Below are 22,491 nucleotides of genomic sequence, written 5' to 3'. Positions count from 1 at the left end.
ATCTCAAACCTCCCAGTTATTAAGAAGGTTACCCACTCCTGATTCCTTTTTTTTTTAACATGCTGGAGGTTTCTAAACATGTAGTTCTAAACAAGGCAGTGTGCACTATCTTACTCATCATGCTGAAATTATGTCTTTTCTCATATGTGTTATATGACGACAGATATGGAGTGATTTTTGTCCATGTAAGTTTCCTAAACTTTGTCTTTTCTTTTTTGCAGCCACAACAGGTGGTCCAGAAGAAGCCCGCTCAGGTAAGAAGTGTACATGTGACGTATTTGGTGTATGTTAAATTCATTTACTTCTGGACAAATGTAGTGCTAATCTGCCAAGGTCATTAGTATGTAATGAATGGAAATATATGTTTTACAGATATGGGCAGATAGTAAAGATGGCTCTATGCAGATTAAACAACAAAAAAGCTATATTGTAGCATATCTCTTTTGTGGGCTAATAGGCTGCTTCACTGAGCAAGTGAAATGTTATCCTCAGTTGGATGTTTGCACACCCATTAACATCCTTTTGCTACAATGGGCCAGTTCACGTGTCACAACAGCTCACTGTGTGTTGTTTAACCCTTGGTAAAGTTGTGGCATGTGCCAGACCATAGGCTGTTTAACCTTCACACAACTCACACTGGCCATGTTTGCACAATATGACAACCCCCAGTTGGAATATGGAAAATGGTGCCCACAACAATAACACATGGTGAGCCACAGCATGTCATGCAAACTACGTCAGTGTCTTATTAAAAGGCTTCTTTCGTCACTTTTCAATGAATGCTTATGGATAAAATGGGAGTTCTAGGCTTCCAAGCATAGAACTAGGGCATGGTAGTTATTCCAGATTGATTGACATGGAGTACAACAGTAAATTTTTGTATGTAAACATGAGGTCCTTAATAAGTATGGAGAAGATGCTCAGAATCAGAAGTGATATTTTGGTTTCCAGAATCAACCAGGGAGTGGGGAGGGGGAAGAGTTCAAGAGTAAGACAAATCCTGCGATAAATATGCTCTAATTATTTGTCTGTATGTGAACCTTTTCTGGCTCTTGACAGAGAAACTGTGACATCACTGCAGCCTGTTGCAGTTTATTAAAAATGAGGACATGAGAATTCCACGCTTGGCCACTGGAAGCAAAATTGGAGAGTGACAGGCAGAATGCGAGTTAGAACTCTTGACAGCTTAAAACTAGTTGTGGTAAGAGAGTGAGCTCTTACCTGAATCCCAGTTTGGGGTGGGTGAAACTGGAGGGAAGTCAGTGGTATAGAGAAAAAGAGAAAATATTAGGTGGGAAGCACTCTGCAAAGGCTATTATCTGGCATCCAGTGCAGTGACACAAGTGTTCAGAAGGATCAGGAAGAGTTTAGTAGGAATAACACATACCTGGCCGCTAGATAATTTTATTTCATTGATTGATTGATTGTATTTCTATACTGCCTTTCTGAAACAAAGTTTATAAAGTGTTCTGAAAATAAAAACCACAATTAAATATAAACATAGTAAAACATTAAAAACAATTAAAAACATAACAATTTAAATAGCCAAGTTAAAAAGTTGTTTCTTGACTCCCTTTCTGAACACACAGAGAGTGGGGACCAATCGCATCTCCACAAAGGAAATGTATTATAGAGTTTGGGAGTAACACAGGAGAAAGCCTTTTCCCAAATGCCCAACAAGCAGGCCTCTGCAAGCAAGGGTGTCTTCTAAAGGGCCTTTCCTGATGATCTTCAAAACTGAGCACGTTCATACCGAGCTAGGCAGTCCCTCAGACAGCCAAGCCCTAAATTGAGACGTAAATTGAGTCCATAATTGGCAACCAGTACAAATCTTTAAGCATTGATGTGAAGTGATCATGATACCCGTTAACATCCTAGCTGCCACATTTTGCACCAGTTTAAGCCTTCATGTACTCTTCAAGGGTAGCCCATGTTTGGGCTCTGATCTCCCAACTTTGTCCTCTGCTTCTCAGGATCTGAGCCTCAAGAGAACTGGAGATCCTATTTTCTGGAGGCTGGAGGGAGATAAGCCTGAGAAGGGTGTGATGTCTATGAGCGATGAGAGTCCTGCCATAGTTCATTCACCATCAGTCTGCCTTACTACTCCCTTTTGTTTTATACTACCTAAATGATCTTTAAAGGCAAATAGTTCAGGCTAAAAATTAACACGAACATGAGCTCATGCAGCTCCTAATCTGAGCTGTCTGAGGAAACAGTGATAAAATATAAACATAAGGACTACATGGAAGTTCATGGAGGATAATGTAAATCTTACACTACATGCTTCCTTTTCCATCTGTTTCCTTCAAAATATCCTCACAGATGGTTTTTCCATAAGGCTTTCTGGATTAAATTAGAAATATATCCATCAATGGGACTTTGAGTTGTTGTGCCCAAACCTTGGTACCAGAGTGTTTTGTTGCAGTTTGGATCAGCACCCTAGCTTACTCTAGATAGGAAGCAAGGACTACCATAAGGCTGAAAACGAACAGCCCAGGACCACAAGACAGGCCCCAGCCAAGTAGACTGTTCTATTTTTGTAGGGTTAAGATACCTACATGCTTTTCTGGAAGGTCTCTCAAAATGTAATAATGTTTTTCAATGAGATCTGTTATCTTCTCCTAGCACAAATATATTTATTTAATTAATTAATTTATTAAACATCTCAAAAATATATTTCTCTACGCATTGTACAGTATAATTTAAAGAACAATAAAAATGGAATAACAATGAAATCAAAATAAAAACAATAACACAATGTAAAACCAATAGACGTACACGTACAAAGCATAAAATACAACATGGATGCAAAATTTAAAGCCATATTGCAGGGACTAAAAGTAGTGGATCTCTAACATTAAAAGTACTAAAATACCTTAAAAGCCTGGGATAACAGAAAAGTCTTAGCTTGGCTAATTCTTCCTTTTGTTATCAGCCATTTCACAGTGATTACGTGGACCTATATGTTAATCTCTTGAAAGTTTATATTCACACCAGTGACCACTGAAGAAAGATGTGTGTAGAACCAACTAATACACCAAAACAGATACCAGGGGCAGTATCCAATTGGAAATTGCCACTAATGTGAATTACATTGTGCTAGCATAAGGGATCTCTAGTGCAACCAGTAGTGTTAGCTTGTGTGGTGGAATCCCTGGAAAACCTGTTGCGCCAGCTAATGGTACTGGCATTGCACTAAGGGCCCCTTTCATTAGCACAATGCAATTGACATGTCTGATTGGATACTGCCCCAGATACTATATCCTTTTCTGGAGAGGCAAAGCCTCAGATAAAGCTGATCTTGGAGCCTGATTCATGCATTAGCATTAAAAGATGTCTGTCCTTGAAAAAATTGCTTCTGTGTGGTTGGAGCTTCATTTTGTCTTTGTAATAAATGCAGTTAGCATCTATGTCAGCCGCTCAGATAATATAAGTTATTTACCACACCACAACCAGCGGCCCCTACTAAACAGGCAAGGTTGAAACTGGATTTACTCATACTTAAATTAGACTAATGGATTTAATAAAATTCCCTAGGCATGGTGTAAAGTTTCTATCTATCCTATACCAATAGTGTACTCATTTTAAAACCATCCACCCACAAGAGGGAGCAGGCTTTGGGAACCTCTAGCTTTGCAGAAGCACACACACAGAAAAAAACAATTAGACAAAAAACCCCAAGGAAAGACTTCCCCCCCACAAAAAAAAATAAAGTGGGGATTGAGCATGCTCAGTGGCCCCACAATGCTGAGTCTGGGGGAGTTCATCACACGAGGCTGAAATCCCACATCCTTACCAGGGCTTTCTGCTCTCAGATTCTTTCCAGGATTAAGATTGACTCCTTTACACAGGTGGACACATGCTTTGAACTGAAGATTTCCATTCTCGATTGAATTCTATAGGTTTCATTTTACAGCTGGTAGATGGCACTGTGGTTATAGTACAATGCCATCATTACACATAGCCGATATATTGGATTAACGTCCCTTACTGGGTTATCTCCAATCTTTTTGAAAGCAGGATAAAGATCAGAAAGTGTGGGAGATGCCCTGGACTTGTAATTGTCTGTGAGTGACCAATCACAAGCGTGTAATAAAAGCTTCATGTAGAACTGCTTTGGGTATGGAAGAGGGAATATGGAGGGCAGAATAGAATGTCCTGGAAAAGAGCATAGCTGGCACCCTGAATAGGAATACTCCACACTGCAGGTTCCACTTGTATTAATGATTGTGCATTTGAAATCATGTATTTTCTCCAGAGACAAAAGGTATGATCTTGTATATATGGAACAATGTATCACTGAAGGCTAGGGCTTGAACTTCTAAACATGTGTACTTCCAAGCATGTTTGGATTAGGTTTTTTGTTGTATACCAAACCCCTGTCCTGATTATCAAATAAAGGCGCTAGTTTTCTTTAGATCTTTGTGGAAAATATAGCAGAGCGTAATATAGTCCCTACTCTACCCCCTTTTTACTACAGTTCTATAAATGTCATTATCTTCCAGCTTTTAGACACATTACAGGGCAAATCCATTCACTAAATCTTACTTTAGGGACAGATGCTTTCTAGCTTAGGGCCGTGAAGACACTATGTAAAATTCGACGAGACCTTCAGACAGTTACAGAACCCAGAGGATTTCCCATCCTGCAGCTGGAGAACGCAATAGCAGGTTCCACTGGGAAGTGATATTCTCTCAGTATTAATACAAACCCTTAAATCATGAGATATGTGTACATCTACATGATAGCTCTGAAGTGATTTATAACAACAGAGAGAACTCCTGCAGTGAACTTGTTTTAGAAAAGGATACCAGATCTACTTGCAAGCCACCAGTAAGTTTAAACAGGTCTTGCAGAAAAGTGGGTAGGTATCTTACAGCTCTATGGATGGAAAGTTTCACATATCAATATTGCTGCTTTTTCAGCCACTAAAATCAAACTGATCAATCCAGACGTATCTATTGTAATGTCTTACTTAAATTAAGCATCTGAGAAAAATAGGCCTGTGTCCTAATTTTCAAGCAGTTTGAAACAGCTCTATCCTTAACCAGAATGCCTTATGGGTGAATTATATTGTAAAATAATACAAAGGAAGTAGTTGTTTTTAGAGACACATAATAAAGATTATCAAACTAAAGCCTTAAAAACAACAACAACAACCCCAAAACCAGGACATACTTGATTCTTATCATTTCTGAAGCTTAAAAACAATATGCATCTAAATACATTTGGAACAGTCTCGATCACATGTGCCAAAAGGATTGCTGAAACAAAGATCTTTAGAATATCTGATGATGATATTGCAAGTTCATACTTTGGTACAGATCTCATAATATCAGATTAAATCAGGGTGGATAAAAATCAATGATTTTAAAAATAATTCAAAAAAATCATTTTTTTTATTTAAATCAGATTTTTTAAATTTAAATCAATTTTGTTTTATTTAAATTAGATTTTTGTAAAAAACATTCTTTTTAAGGAAAAATCTAAAGATAGATTTTCTATTCATCATGAAATAAGGATTGGTTTTTAATAATGTAGCATGAAGCTGTTTAAATTTTTGGGTAAATGAATTCCATTAATCCATTCACAATGTTATGCTCTTCCAGAGGTTTCTATAAGATTATTTTTCTCCTTCCAATAAAGTACAACAGAAAAGTTGTCCAAATATGAATGATAAACCTATTAAACTGGAGATAGTTCACCTCGCAATAATTTCATAATTATCTATCTATGATGTGTTTCTAATAGTATAACCAAATCAGTATTTTTTTTATATAACTGTAAAACTAATCTGAGAAGTTGCTATTTTAAAAATGAAACCTTTATCTGGTTGTAAATATTAAGATTATACCAGCAAGGATGAGTCTTTGGTAACTGAGTTGTATAAAATATAGTGAGGAAGAGTGCACTTTTGGGGTGGGGGGGAGTCACATCATTAAATCGAGTCTTTCTGAGTAGTGATTTAAATTGTGCTTTAAATCAAATTGATTTAAATCCAATCCACCCTGGATAAAATTATGACTGTTGAGTGCAATGGGCGCTAACTGTTTTTATGCTTTTTATGGTTTTAAATTTTGTATTTTTTTTTAATGTTCCATGTTTAATTCTTTGTAAACTGCCCAGAGAGCTTTGGCTGTGAGGCAGTATGTAAATGCAAATAATGATGATGATGATGATGATGATGATGATGATGATGATGATGATGTATTTTCTTTTTGGTAAGTGATCCCTTTATCAGTGTTGGAAAGTAACAACTGCTTTTCATAAAACAAAATGCTTTTCAGAATTAGTCTCTCTGTGTATTTGTAACATATAGAACACTGGAATGGAAGTACAAGTATCTTTTCTAAATATATAGATCAGGAATCTGATACAAACAATGAATTTATTCATGTGCTTGCAGGGAAAATATATTTGCACAGCATTTCAGAGATTGCCTTTATACCTGCATTTTCAGTTAATCTCTGTGTAAAAGAAGGAAAAAGCTATGCATGAAGTTGTCTCAGAGTCTGAAAAGATAAAATTCTAAAAGATTTAGGAAGCAGATATAAGTTCATGGATGCTAATTTTTAGGGACTTTTTCATTCTTCTTTTAGGAGCTTTTTCATTCTTCTTTTAGGGACTTTTGCCTTCTTGTATGGCTAGGGTTGCCATATTCTGAATCCACAAAACAGGAACAATTTTTGACGGGGGGGAAAGACACTAGATTTTTTTTAAAAAAACTGAGCAATATGTAAAGCCCAATTTTTGCAAAGCCCAATTTTTCAATTAAAACAACTGTAAAACCAGACATCTTAAATTCACTGCAACTTACTTCCAAGTAACAGACTTGAGGCTTGCAACCCAAATCCAAGGAGGTGGATTTTTGAAGGGCGATTTTTGGGGGAGTGACTTTTCTTTCCTTTCTCCCCTCTCTCTTTTCCTCTCCTTCATCCCCTCGTCCCTACTCACTCACTCCCTCCCGTCCCCCACAAAACTGTCTTTCTTCCCCCACAAATAACCCAGCAGCTCTGCCCCACGCTTACCCTAAAGGTCTGACCACAACCAGCCAAGCTCACCCAACTCCTTTGCATTGAATGGGGTTCAGGTAGCCTAAGGAGAGCACGTGCGCCTTTCTTCGCTGTTGTTCCTCTTCGCATCTGCAGGCGCAATAAGGTGAGTCACAGTGAGTGACTCAGATGAGCCTGTGGAGGAGCAGTGACGCTCTGGAAAAGGCACCAGATTGATGCGTCTTTTTCTCTGCTGCTGCCGCTTCACTGAGCAGGCTCAAGACACCATTTTGGAGGTCAGAATTTTTCTGGCCAACTGGACCAGGAATCCGGGATTCTTGCCCAGCCAGTCGGGACATTTCAGAATCTCCTGGAAATCGGGACATTCCCAGTTTTTCGGGACGTATGGCAACCCTATGTTTGGCTATTTTAAGGCTCTCTTTCCATAAAGCATTGGGAGTAACAGTAAAAATATATGAGTTGAATCTGTATTGTGAATGCTCCAACATACATCTAGATCACAGCTTATTAGAAAAATCTCTGGAAAGTGGGTTGACCCTTGAGGTAATGAGCCACAACCTGCATTTGTGCATTCAAACTATCATGACACAATCCAATGAAAATGTCTTTATAGGATGCCAAGATGATTCTTTGTACACTGATTTCAACAGCCAAGCCCCCATTAGCTGGAACACACTAGACCGCAAGCCATTATGAATCTTACTGTGTGTTTCAGACAAGCTGGTTCTTTTTAAAAAAAATCTTCAGAAGAAAATAGATTTTTCCTTATGATATAATAAATCCATGTCTAGAATTCCATCAGAATCCTTGGCAGGCTAATGATATCCTAGAGAACCTATAACTAACAAGCTTCACCTAAAATTACAGTTTCACATTTGGCTTGCTTCATACAGTATGGTGCTCAGATAGATACCACTGATAAAGTGGTTCTGCATAACAGGGGCTCCACACAGTAGCTAAAACAGATATGGATCACTCAAGTGCTATTGCATGATAAATCTCCACAGCAGCACCAGGAATTTGCAAGAGGACCAATTCATGTAGCAAGTTGCTTATTTATATTACAGCCACTGTGTGGAGATTCTGTCACATGGAAGCACTCCTCAGTAGTTACCATATGGCTGCGATAGCATGTAAAGCATTCATAAGCTTGATAACCCTATTGAGTATTTACAAAAAGCTATTCTGTGTAGAAAGAAACAGGATAGGGAAGAAAGCGAGACATCTAATAGCATAGTTTGTTTTAGCAGATGGTGATAAAAAAAATGCACACCTTTTGTTCCCATTATTTTCAGGGTGTTCAGAGATATTCAAAAATCTGAAAAATAAAGATCTCTGAATGCTTTGCCTTATATCCATGAGCAGGAGATCATAATAAGATAATAAAGATATGTCATAATTTTTCTATGAGCTACTTAGATCACCTTTTGTGGTAGAGTTGCCTATAAATAATTTTTATAAAATGAATGATGAATATTTATTTATTTATTTGTAATATTTATATACCGCATAACCATATCAAGTATTTGAGGATCTGTTAGAATTAATTTAAATTTTAGATATAGAGATATTCCTTTAAACTAGGGATATTACTTTAGGTTTTATTAGATATATTAATTTAAATTAGGGATATGAAGCATTGCATAATAAAAGAGCTGCTGGGGGCAGGGAAAAGGAAGGTCGCAAGGCGTATTCAATGCAAAATGTCAGATTCTGAATACTTTTTTCTATTGGGCATCCAAAGGGGATTCAACACATTCAACAGTACTCAAGGAAGCATTTCCAGTTCCCTTGTGGTGAAATTGCTTTTCAGTGTAGACCCATTGTTTATTATGAAACAGAATATTAAATCCAGAACATAATGCGGGGCATAGCTTTGGGAGACCACATGCAAAAGGACTTGGATTCACTTCCTAGCATCTCCAAAGGATCAGTCAGCAGGCACTGGGAAAGACCCCTGCCTAATACCCTGCAGAACCATAGGCAGTGAGAGTAGACAGTAATGGACTAGATGGACCCATGGTCTGATTCAGTATAATGAAGCTAGGTATCTGCTTTACTGCTGCTGGCACTTAAAGCTCCATCCGACAAGCGTTTTACTGCACACTCGTTACTGGGCACTCACGGATTGCTCACATGACGTCGTCTGCCTCTTGTCTCGCGCGTCTTCCGCCCCTTCTGGCCTTTGTTGCGCGGCAAACACCCCCCCCCGAAAAAGTCCGGTTGCTGCTCTCTCCTACCGGACTGAATGGGCCTAATTACTTCCTGTTTTCAGGAAGCGACGTCGGAGCGACGACAGAGAAGCGTCAGGAGCCGCCGCGCATTTTGACCTAGATGTGATGGGGCTTTCACTATCTGTGTGGTAAGATCAGTGACCAAATTCCTTGTGGAAATCTCTTAAGTTTTTTTAACTTCAAAAACAGGGAAATTCATATAGTAGATTATACTACAAGTTATTATTCAAACTGTTTGAAGCCCTATCCTATTGCCCTGATAATTTCCCCCGCTGAGCATTCTTAAAGAAAGCTATAGCTGTGCTCATTAAACTTCATTTATGCAATTAAAGGTAATTTTGAGAGAAAACCAAGAAAGCTTAGCACAATTTTATATATATATATATATATATATATATATATATATATATATATATTATTAAAAAGATTCTCCAATTCAACCAACATCACCCCCACGAAAAACGTGCTTGTTAAACCCCTTAAAGTTGCTCTTCATTTTTCTTTGTGAAATAAGCTTTGTAATGGTTGCGAGTTGTTCAGTCCTTGGAATCCTTCTTGACTGGTGCTCATAAAAATGTCACTGTGCACTTCCACTTTGAAAGACCCTTTTATCTTACTTTCCTGAAGCCCCCTTTCCAATGGGTAAGCACGCTTGACCAGGAAGCGGCAGCTTGGCCTTCCCACATAGCTAGGTCCTAATGAGGTGTGGACAACTCTTGGCTTTAGATTTTCAATCTCTTTCTCTTAACTTCAAAGCTGCTGTTTTAACATTTGTCTAGAGACCTGCAGCCAATATTTTGGCTGGTAAATGTGTCTCCTGTCTCTGTCATACATGCAGAGCAGCAGAGTTTTACAGCCCAATCCTGTGCATGTTTACTTGAAGTGAGTCCTGTTGTGTTCAATAGGCCTTACTCCCATTTACTTGTCCATATGATTATAATTTTGTTTATCTTTGCTAACCCACAACTGTCTGGGAGGGAAACGGGAGAAGCCACCACAGCGCCCTAGTCGTTCCACCCTAGTCTGGCCCTCAGCCATTACATATACTTTTGCTAAGATACCATCTGTTATATACTTGCGAACAGCTTCTGCAAGAGCTAATTACAAATATGGTCTTTGTAAGGATAGCTGCAACAGCTAAGGACCAGATGGATTGATGGGGAAAAGAACACAATAGCGGCTTCTCTTTTCCCTCATACAGCAATCCAGTCCAGTCCAGGCCGGGTTTGGCATGGAAACAGCCTTAGTCACCCTAGTAGATGACTTATGCAAGGGAATGGATGGGGACACTGTGACCCTGTTGGTTCTCCTGCACCTCTCAGCAGCTTTCAGTGCTTCAACTATGGTATCCTTCTGGATCATTTATCTCAGTTGGGCTTGGGAGACAAAGGCCTTTGCTAGACCTACCTTAAAAAGCATGACAGAGGAGGGGAGAGCCCGTGATGCAACTATCACGGGCTGTTGTGCAAGTTTATACGTCAGGAGCGACGAGCTCACAAAGAGAGCCATTGCGCCCGCCATTTTTAATTGTTTAAAGGGACGAGGCGCATGAACGCTCGTGAGCCCAGGTAAGTTTTTTTAAAAAATCTGTTTCCCCGCTCCCCCCACCCTGCCCCCAGCTTCTCCTGGCTACGCAAGAATAATTGCGCAGAGCCGGGAAAAGCCACAGAACGGGCTATATACTTGCGGTCTCACCCGAGACTGTGGGGAAAATTGGGCTGAAAGGGGTAGGCTATATCCTGGGGCCAGGGATGGTTGATCCCTCCCTGAGCCCAGGATTCCCAGTGCGTCATCTGGACGCACAGAGGCGATCCTGGGTATCAGCCCGGGATATAGCCTGGTCTAGCAATGGCCAAAGTCTTACATATAGTCCCCCTTCCAGACACTGACCAGACCCAGACCTGGTAAGCTTCAGCCTGATCAGATTAATACTATTCCTCTCCATACAATGTGACAAAAATCACCATTATAACATATTTGCTATAAGAAAACAAATGGTCCAGGTTATTTAAGATACGTAACTTTCTGTGTACCCTTTCTTAGCTGGTTTCCCCAATACATATGCTGGGTTACTTCATATAAAATCTTACAAAAATATCCACACTATACTGCCCCTTTATAGAATGCCTAAGGCCCACCTTCATGAGCAATTACTTGTAACAAAACCATGGATGCCAGTCTCCGTGTTAAGCAATTTGAAGCAGCTCCCTGTGCAGTGTTTGTGATGAAGTATTTTTCTGGAGTGAAACTTATTGAGAAAAAGAAAGGACAATAAGAGGCATTGAGTGTCATCACACAGAGGAAAATCAGGTTTGCTTACCGTCACTTCTCTGCCCACACCTTTGTCCCTCATTACTTCCTCCTTTGAAAGATGAAGTAAACAATGTGCACATGGCCCATTCAGTGGCCTATCTTGATTATGGTGCTTCTCCTGCACACAGCAGGAGATAATGGCAATTTCTGTCTTTAAAAATAAGTCAGACTTACTGGGGTGTTTTTTTGTCATAAAAAGGAGGCTAGAAGGGTGGGAGATGTGCGGTAGGCAGACGTTGTCATCAGAGGGACTCGCAAAAATCTGTGCATACCCTGTAACGAAAGTGCAATAAAACACTCATCTGATGGAGCTCATTGTTCAAAATCTGGTCTTCCAAAACCTATGAGTTGGGCTGCTACTTTTGGGTACCTTCACATATAAAATCAATCTAACAGCCAAACTGCACATTAAACCATAACTATCTGTTACATTTTTGAAATTTTAATACTTCCCTCCTCTGGCATGATTTTACCGATAATCCCCTTTCTCCCCTTTTATCTAAGCCCCACAGCTTCATGATGGTGGCGGGGGCAGGGGGCAACCACCAGTAAAACTGTGGCCAAGGAAGGGAGTATTAAATCTCCTCTCCCCACACAGGTGGATACCAATAAAAATAGACGACCCTTTCAAAAAACAGTAAATAGAAGGTAAATAGAATGGCACAGAAAAAGGTAAATATAAAGGCAAATATAATTGTGTTTTGTTAAGATATTTTAACAGCAAGTGGGGCAGACATGGATGAATATGCCGCATTAGCCAAGTATAGGATGCAACTTTTATTTATGATGTCAGAAACCATTGTAAACACTTCAACAGCTAAAGTAGAGTGATATAATGGATCTGCCTGGCAACAACCTTTGTCAAGGATGAGGGGAAATAACCTAAACTTGGTTTAGGATGGGAATAGTGTTAGATTAAGCTGTGGCAAGCCAAGGGTCAGATCCCTCTCTCACTGCTCTGGACAAATCACCGTCCTTCAAACTAAACTATCACTGTTGTGAAGAAAGAAAATATGACAAGGATATATTTGCAACATGCCCCCAGGGTTTGGAACAATTTGGGAAATAAATAATAAATAAATACTAACTGGGCTGTGTCAAATTCATCTCAACACCAGCTTCTCTGCAGTCGCATAACCTAGTAATATTAGGATGATTGGAAATAAGTTATTGTGGAGAAGAAAACTATATATGTGTGATAGCTTGGTGCCTTTTTGTAATTTAAATATTAATTGAAAAGATAAGGTCAGAGGTTAGCTGACACTTGGCTTCTCTCTCTTTCGTCTGTCCGTGGCTTTGATCATGCTACATCTTTCTTTGTGCCTCATTCTCCAGAGACTATCTCAGGGTCATGGCCTGTTTCCTAGTCAAGAGGTATAAACCTACTGGCTTAAATATTTGAGGCCCAGAGTTTAGCAGGGGGGCCTTTTTGCTTCATGCTTTCCCCATTTCCCACATAACCCAGAGCAGACTAAACAAAACCAGTGTGAAATCTCATGGCTTGATGCTGCTATGGTTATATTTTTTAAGCTGTCATCCATTCATTTGTACTTGTGTTTATTCCCTGGATTTACAGCTTTTTCAAGCCTTTTTTTTGGGGGGGGGGTGGATGTTTGAAACCTTTTGAAAAAGGATTGCAGTAAGCAGTGGCCTATGATTAAAGCCTAGTGTTGTTTTTTTCCCTTCCATGCTGCTCTTGTGCAGTAGTGTCACACATGGTAGCATTTAGGATCCCCTTCACAGCTGAAGTGTTTCAAACACTAATGAATGGAAGTTTGGTCACATAATGCAGACAAGCTGTAAGGCATGCTTTACTGAATGGTGTACTGCAGTGGCCTGGGAAAGGAAGAGAGTTATAAATTGTGTCAGTTAGCCACCCAGACAAAATGAAGCCATGTGGAAAATCAAATCTATTAAAGTATGAAGACTGTTATAAGCTGGTCATTCTTAAAAGGTCTCAGTTTGCTATACGAGTAAATGTTTACCTATTCGCCCTAGATCTTTTTCACATGCTGTCTTACAAGATGATGTGCAGCATTTGATAAAAATCAACTTCTCGCTAACAGCCCCTTTTATCAGCAGTGTTTATTGTCTCCAGTTTACCACCCATATCCTGAAAGGTACTGCACATTAATTGAATAAGTAGTGTAAAAAGGATGGCACGGTACAGCAAGGGCAGAAGATGGCCCCTATGCATTTTTTAAGGCCAAAGAAAGGGAAGGAGGACTGCTGCTGAGAGTGAAAGAGAGACACCCCCCAAAAAAATCTGTGTCAAGCCTTTGTTTTGCATGGCTAGTCCAGATTTTAGATGTTGCCTGTTATAACTGTGCTGTTTTTACACATGTTTCAAGCTTCAGACTGAGTACTGTAGTGGTGCTTGGTTAAAACCTAAATAATAGCTGAGCTGAAAGACAATTTGATGTCATGTATACTGTGATAGGTTAGGATGTGGGAAGCCAAAGTTCAAATTCACACTTTGCTGTGAAGCTTGTTGGGCGGCCTTGGGCAGCTTTCTATTTCCAAGCATAACCTGCTTCCCAAGATTGTTGGCTGAATGGATAAATGAGATAAGCACTGTAAAGGACTTTGTACACTGAGACGTCCTAGAGATATGTTTAATAACTAGAGAGTGGCTGCCAGATTATTAACTGGGACCAGAAGGTCTGAACATATAAGACCAATTCTGGCCTGTTTGCTTTGGCTGCCTGTATGTTTCCAAGCCCGATTCAAGGTGCTAGTTTTAACCTATGAAACCTTACATGGCTTGGGAACTCAGTACCTGATGGAACACCTCTCCCGACCTGAATATACCTGGACACTACGAACATAATCTGGGGCCTTCTTCTGAGTGCCACCCCAGAGGGAGGCTCAGAAGGCGCCAACAAGGAAGAGGGCTTTCTCAGTGATGCCCTCCCCCACTATGGAATGAGCTCCTCACTGATGCCTGCTTGGTGCCAAAACTGCCAATTTTTCAATGCCAGATATAGTCCACCCTGCCTACTCCCAGGCATTTAATGGTATATGATGAACCTGTGTCTGCTATTTTATAACAGATCTATTGCGGGGGACCATTGTTATTTACATTGTTTTTAGTTGTTTACATTGATTTAATTTTTCTATGTTAAAAATTTTAAACTATTTCCATTATATGTTTATGTAAAGCACCCAGAGAGCTTTGATTATGCAGTACGGAAATAATAATAATAATAATAATAATAATAATAATAATAATAATAATAATAATAATCAGATTCTCATTCTTTAGAAGATATACAAGCCTCCTCTCCCATTGGAAAGCTGAAGTGCTAATATGAAGCAGTAACCAACTATGTTATTCCACTAACGCAAATTATGTTGCACTAGCAAAACCTAGGTTCCACACAACGTGCAAGAGGAGAATCCAGCTAAAGTCACATTTATGCAAGCACAGTTGCGTATTACTTTTGCACAACTCGTTGTGCAACCAGTTGTGCCTTATGCTTGCACAATCAGTTGCAAAAACATAATACACAAGACCTTGTGCAATGGAAAGACTTGGCAGAGCTCCCCTAATGCTATTTGAGTTTGTGGAATGACACTGTTGGATTTTGCCTATAGTAATTTTTGCCACCTATTTTCCTCCATACATTTGCCCTCAGGCACACACATGCCTGTGATCCTAAAGTTCCATGTGAAGGGATAGCATACTGGGATGCTTAGGTGTGATTTCTACAATTAAAGCAGCATTGGTAGTTGTAGATGCCACACTCATAGAAATTAACTGCAAAGAGTATCTATATGCTGCTAGTTCTCATGGAGAACAGATAGCAAAAGAGAGGGTTAACTAGTTCCTAATAAGCCAAGATATGAATGAGCTTTGCTTCTGGGGCAACCTGCAACAAGAGGAAACATTTGTTAGGCAGGTTGATGGAGCGAGAGTACGCTAAATCTTCCATGGATAAGTGGTGGGTCCCACTTGTGCAAAGGAATCAGCAGGACCCACCACTCGCAGAAAGGAATCAGCAGGGGGTGGAAGTGACCCATTGGATTCTGCCCATAGTTTTGTGTTTTGTCCAGACTAGGAAACTGCAGTTACCAGCCAGTAATTTAAACTACAGCTGGTTTTATATCCTGGCCTCTTTAAAAACTGCTAACCGTAGTTTTCTGATTCGGGCAAAATGGGCAACTGTGCTTAATTAGAGGCTTCCTGGTTTGTTTGCTCATGCTGTGGAAGGAAAAGCAAAGGGGATGAATGCACAAGCAAGTGCTCATCCATATCGCACCTTATTAAGATAAGATATGATAGCCGGAACTGGTCAATTAATAATGTAATTAATAGTTGTATCACTAATTCATCATTTTGGTTGCACATTCCAGGAACAGGTTGAAGAGACATCCTCACAAGAATCTGCAGAAGATGATTAAAAGACCACACCTTGCAATTTCTACCTCATCAGCAGTTGGGTCTTTTGAAGGGAGAAGACACTGCCTTGACCACTTGCTTCTGTTGCCACAATCTTTCTACTTTGGCCTGGGGAGGGGGGAGGAATCACATAACCTTAAAAAGGACTTATTATTCACCTTTGTTGTAATCCCTTCACTGTCCCAGGTTTAGTGAAACTGCTGTAACACAGGGGGACACAGATTAATGATGCAACATTTGATTACTGTTTTCTCTTACTTTTTTCCTTTAACCTACTAATAGTTTGTTTGAGCTGCTAAGTAAGGGTGAATGGGTCAGTAAATCTCTGGACCAGGTTTTCATTCATTCACTGCACTGCGTATAAATAAGACTTTTGTAAAATATTAATTATAATGGGCATTCAAATAGGAAGGCCTTGGTGTTTGACACCAGTCCTTACAACACCTCTGATAACCCACTCCCTAGCTTAGTAAACTCCCTGTTTAGAACACCAAAGATAAGGATTAGATACTACTCTTTTTATAGCCTTGTTCTAGATTTATGCTTGATTTTTTAAAATATTACTGTTATTTCAAGATAAGTTGAAGGCTGATTCTCCCCCCTTCCACACACACACTTAATTCAGCTGATATTCAGGAAACAAAGAAACACAAGAAAAAGGTACTTTGCAAAAAGGGAAAAATGACAAAGATACATTGTATATTTACTAATACATATATATCTGCAGAAGTAGTACTAAACAGAACTCAGCAGCACACCTCTCTGGGAATTCAAGAATATGCTTTCTAGAGAGCCTCATGTTGTTTAGAAATGACTAATGCATCAGACCCTCTTTCAAGACAGTGATTTAGCAACAAAATTTTGGATTCTTCAATGAATTTAAAGCAATACCTCAGAATGATTCTAAATACTATCATACTGGAACCAAGGGAAACGATTCAAATTCCTAGTTTGACTTAACCCAATGCTGCAAGTCCATTGCATTGTTTCCTGAGGAATGGATCACTCTCTTCTTCACTCACACATCTCAGTGCAAGAGCCAATACCATGTACCTCAAGTGAACTTGTTATTACCTTTAAGCAATATACATTGACACAGGTTGCTGGGCAGCTTTATCCCAGTCATATGTCCCCATGTTTTTCATTCGAAGCAGCACTTTTAGCAACAAATGCAATATTACCCCACTTTTCAATACTACCTCTGATATTTACAATTAACTCAACATTCATATAAACATTTGCTGCTATAATCAAACAATGCAGGAAATTATTATTGGGTAGGTAATCATGAATTTCTGCATTTCCCCCTTATTTCTACTTCTGTCACCTAATTGCAGTTATGGACACAATGCCTTTAGTGTTTTCCAGCATAGCTATGTATTTTTTCTTTAAAAATGTACTATGCCTTTTCTCTGCTAAATTTCTATGTAATGTACCATTAACTTGAATATATTTTTGTACCGAATTGCTCATAAGGTTTGTAAGGATAATTTTTTTTCAACAACACTACATGACATAAAAATAATTAACTGCAATGATTAATATTACTGTCCAAGTTTGTACCTCAAATGAATTTTTTTAAGAAATGGACTAGTTGATTGACAAAGACCTACCTCCAGACTATAAATGGAATGAACTTGTTGTTTCTTTCAGCATTAGTTTTTCTTAAGATTGAAACATTTAGGACTGCAAATAAATAAATAAATAAATCCCTAATCAAAACTATTTTCGTAAAAGAACTTTGTGGAAAATGAACACATATTAATTACTTTCATATTAAAAATTACCCTTCAAAGAAACTTGAAATTTGTAGGTGGGAGGCAACAAGCTCAGCCTTTTGCATAATGCAATCACAAATGTGTGTGTGTTTAAAAAACTAGTAGATTGTATGAGAATACTTGTCAAGTATTTTCATGTATTTTTCACAAATGTGATTTTTTTTGTAATATGTGTCAACCAGATTTATTTTAAATGCTTCCTATGTAGAGTTTGTTTAATACTTCTGTCTTCTCTCTCTCTCTCTCTCTCTCTCTCTCTTTGTGCCTCTCACACACAGCCAATATGTCTTCTTGTTAACATTGTTTTACTATTTGGGCCAGGGGTAGTTTCTCAGGAAGGCTTTCTCCAGTATGACTTTAGTACTTAGCCAAATGCAACTAAGGAAAACTACTTACTGGCTGCTTCACAAGAGAGAATATTAAGACACAAGGGCTTCCCTGAGAAACAAGAGTACATCTTGTTGGGGGACACTAAAAAAGGAGTTTATAAGCAAAATAAAACAAAGGCAACCTGGGCCTAATCTACACCAAGCAGGATATTGCACTGTGAAAGCAGTATATAAAAGACAAGAGCAAAACTACTGCTTTATAGTGGTACTGAAGTGCACTGACAACTGTTGGGGCCCATTGACACATACCATATACTGCTTTCATACCGCTTTCATAGTGCAATATCCTGCTTGGTGTAGATTAGGCCCTAACGTTACCTAACATGTGAACCGTTGTTGGAAGAAAACATCTAATTGTCTAATAGGGACACTGGGTGAGGACTCTAAAATTTCATACTACACTATAACCATGGGTTTTTAAGACCTAGGCCACATTCCTAAGTTCCATGGGTTCAATGTGTACACAAGTTCCATTCAGGAAGGAGGCTGTGGCATTTCCGTCAGTTTTAGGGAGTGCTCTGAATACACTATGGGAAATCTCTATTGTGCACATGAGAGTATTCTCTGAATCGTTGAAGAAAATTAGGTAGCCCTTGCCTGCATGGCGTTCCATGTGGGCATTGTACTGGAACTGCTGGATCAGCTTAACAGCATGAAAAGAAACAAATCTTATTGATGGATGTGTGTCAGACATCAAACTCCAAGAAACTTACAGCTCTGATCAAGTTAAATCTTATATTTTCTATATATTGTAGAACAATCAAAACACATTACTACCTCTCAGGGTCTTCTATACCTCATTTTTCAGACTGAAAATAAATGTTTGTGGCCACTGAAACAGAAAGAACATCATAAAATTTTTATATATATAGTTTATTTTTGTGGGAGATAAATTTTATAGGACTGTTCTTTGCTGTCCTTGGTCACTGCAAAATAAGACTGGACATTAACTTTCTTGCCATTTCTGCAAGATAGATAGGCTTGCAGAAGAAAGGTATCAAGATGTATAACTACAGTTTACTTTTTTCTGTTTTCCTTGCCTATCTCTTAGCTCTTTGCTTTGTTATTCATATAGAGTTGCTGTCTATGATTGTACTTTGAATTGCTTGCTTGTTGAACATGTTCCTTTAATGGATTATCACCGTCTGTTCAGCGCAATAAACATAATAGCCTCTGTAATCCCCATGTTATTTGATTCCTAGCGTTTTGTCACAGCTCCATGAAATAAGCAATAAAGTTTGGTTCCAGTGGACCAAGTTTGTAAAAAAAATAAAAAAATTGCATGTAAGTTATCTTTGTTCAAGCAAAATGGGCGATTCATGAAAAATATGTAACAACATGGGCATATTCCTAAGAAATAAAGGAAGACCACAGTGAGTTTTCTGGAATGTAAACATACATGTATGCATGCATTTACAGCTTCAGCTTTGGGTGTACACCTACTATTATTTTCTGATTTAATATGCACAGTGCACCAGAGTATATACTCACAGTATCATAGGTACTGCTCCATATACACAGGTAGTAGTTCCACCATTGTTGTGAATAGGAAATTTTATTATTTTATTTATTTGTTGCATTTATATCCCACCTTTTTTCCTCCAAGGAACCCAAGGTGGCATACATAATCCTCTCCATTTGTATTCTCACAACAACAACCCTGTGAGGTAGGTTGGGCTTAGAGTTTGTGACTGGCCCAAAGTCACCCAGTGGGTTTTCATGGCCAAGTGGAGATTAGAATCTGGATCTCCCGACTCCCAGTACAACACTTTAGCCACTACACCACAATCCCCTTCATATGTGCATTGGAAATGTCTAATAGAATTGTAGATCAAGACATTTAGCCAATAATATATAAAATAATCCTAGCAATCACATAAGTCAATTAGTATATGGAGAGAGTAGAATTGTTCATCTTAATTTCAATAGTATTTTTTATTTATTGAATTTCAATAAAAGTGAAAATCCAAGGCACAGGAGCAAGAGAAAGCTTTGTCTTTGTCTTTTTTGTTAGATCATGAAAAATAGTGGTGTAATTGTTCCGCAGGATATCTATTCCAGCCCTTCCGAACCTGGTGCCCTCCAGATTTGATGGACTACAACTTCCATCATCGCTAGATAGCATAGCTGGGGAAGGCTGAAATAATCTTACAAATGTGGAGATAACCGTGTTGTCAGGGGAAAGGTTCAGATGCCTTTCAAAGAACGTCTTCTGATCTTTCACCCTGGTCTTCCCATTCATTTATTTGAAAGTAATGGTTACTAATAATGAAAGGTCAAATAACCAATGATATGAAGTTATCTAACCTAGCCTTTAAAGCTAAAAGTGGTGATCCACAGGATAACCTTACAGCATTAGAAGAATAGGTAACAATGGAGGCCAACATTATATAGTAGTCATGGAGTGCTGGAGTAGGACCCAGAGATGCAACTTCAAATCCTCATTTAGCTAATCACAGGCCCTTTCTACACCTAAGGATTATCCCAGGAAAATGGAGGGATCGTCCCTGCCTGCTCCCGGGATCCCCTGTGTGTCATTTGCATGCACAGTGATGATCCCGGGAGAACCCCTGGGGAAAAGGCAGGTGTAGAAACGGCCACAGTCTCTCTCAACCTAATTAATCTCAGGATTGCTGTGAAGATAAAATGAGGTGGGAAGAGAATGATGTATGCTACCCTGAATGACTTCGAGAAAAGGCAGGATAAAAATGTAATAAAGTGACAGATCAAATTCAGTAGCCTTCAGCTAGAGAATGCTTGGGTACCAGAACATCAGTGTACAACATGGAATGCCCCTTTGTACAAGATCTCCATTTCATTCAATGAAGGGTCATTTCTCCCAAACAGTGGATTTACATTGTTCTTGATTGAGGATTGAGTGGTAATTGTTTAACATACCATTAGATGGATCCAAACTTTTGATTTGCAGAAACTAGTTACAGACTAACAAAATATTCTGAGGAAAATAAAATTTAATGATTTTTTTATGATTTAAAAAGCATAAATCAAGGTGTATGTAAATACTTCCCACAGTATGTAATACTCAACCATTTTTAGTATAGTTTATTCCTAATTGCAACGCGAGGTCTCTCCCCTGGAACAAAAGGTAGGTCTAGCTAAGGCCTAAGACTAAGCTTTTGTGCACTAGGGTCCAATTTAGCAGGTGCATGTAGGTGAGTTGCTTGTATATAAACACAGAGAAGAGATTTATTCTACTTCAGCTACATTATTATTTATTTATATAGCACATTGATGGTGCTATATAAATAACCAATAATAATAATAATAACAGGAGAAAATTAATACATGATTAAAGAGAATTGTGAAAGCAAGTGATAATTAATTTATTACAGTATGCTCATGCATCTTAAGTTGCTTCAGGATGACCAACATACTTCAAATTCATAGGAACTTCAACATTTCGGGAAGATTGGGCATGTCAAGGCACAATATATTTTGTATTTATTTATTTATTTATTTATTTATTTTTTTAAAAAAAACATAATTCACCATTCGACAAGAAAGCCCCCCCAAGGTAATTTACTACCATTTTTAACAAAAAAAATACATGCTAAAATCATAATAATGCAAATAGTAACAGAGAGTTCAACAGGGAATAAGAATAAAACAAGCCACAACAGCAGGAGGATTATTAAATCAAATCAAAGGCCCGGCAAAACAGGGATATATTCAATGCTAGCCTGAAGGCCAAGAAAGAGAGAGCCACTGCGGCTTTCCAGGGAGTTCCATGTTTTTGATGCCACAGCTGAGAAGGTCTTGTCCCATATCAGAGCCAGCCAAGCCTCTGAAGGCAGAGGAACATGATGCAAGGCCTCCTCGTACAAACACAGTGGGAGAACATTCCCTCCTTGGATTTCCCATTGCTGACCACTGGGGACTGATTCATATCAGTATTGATCACATGTTTTCTCTTTTCTTTTTTATAGGTGATGCAAGCAGTCCACTGGCATAAACAATATAGCTGGGATTACCCAAAAGTTGAACATAGCAGTTTGAGGGTTTGGATACAGAATCTGCCTTCCATGGATGAGAAGGCTCCACTCACAGAAACTGCCCCCACCTGATTTTGGGGATTCCCCCCTCCCTGCTGCACCACAACTTGCCCAATTCAGCAGGGTTCCCCAACTCTCTGCATAGCATTTTTAGGGAGCCGGAAGGGCTTCCTTGGGGAGGAGGGGACAGGGAAGTCTGCTTCTACCAGCCCAGTCACACACACCTAAATCTGGATCCAAAGCATGGTGTTCTGTCACACTTCATGCTGCTCATGCCAGGAATGTGAAATCAACTTTTATTTATTTTTATTGTTTAGGGTAAAAGGCACCTTCCTGTGTATAGATATAC

At 38.9% G+C, this 22,491-nt stretch overlaps 1 protein-coding gene across 4 annotated transcripts in view; it reads left to right on the top strand.

The window, feature by feature from the left end:
• Positions 1–22,224, top strand: part of HMGA2 (high mobility group AT-hook 2) — a 154,379-nt gene extending 132,155 nt beyond the window's left edge. Inside the window, exons 4-6 of one of the 4 annotated variants that reach the window (XM_063133928.1) lie at positions 222–254; positions 9,289–9,375; positions 15,917–19,361. In XM_063133928.1, coding sequence (XP_062989998.1) covers positions 222–254; positions 9,289–9,342 — 87 coding nt within the window. In that variant the 3' untranslated portion in view covers positions 9,343–9,375; positions 15,917–19,361. Of the gene's footprint in view, positions 1–221; positions 255–9,288; positions 9,376–12,158; positions 12,225–15,916; positions 19,362–22,076 lie in introns of those variants that run through there. The other 3 variants (XM_063133929.1, XM_063133927.1, XM_063133930.1) reach the window with 3 other exon arrangements.
• The last annotated feature ends 267 nt before the right edge of the window (positions 22,225–22,491 follow it).

Source organism: Elgaria multicarinata, chromosome 9 (genome assembly GCF_023053635.1).
Source record: "Elgaria multicarinata webbii isolate HBS135686 ecotype San Diego chromosome 9, rElgMul1.1.pri, whole genome shotgun sequence".
In the NCBI taxonomy this organism is placed as follows: Eukaryota; Metazoa; Chordata; class Lepidosauria; order Squamata; family Anguidae; genus Elgaria; species Elgaria multicarinata.
Note: the sequence above shows the minus strand (reverse complement) of the source record. Positions and strands in the feature narration are given on the sequence as shown.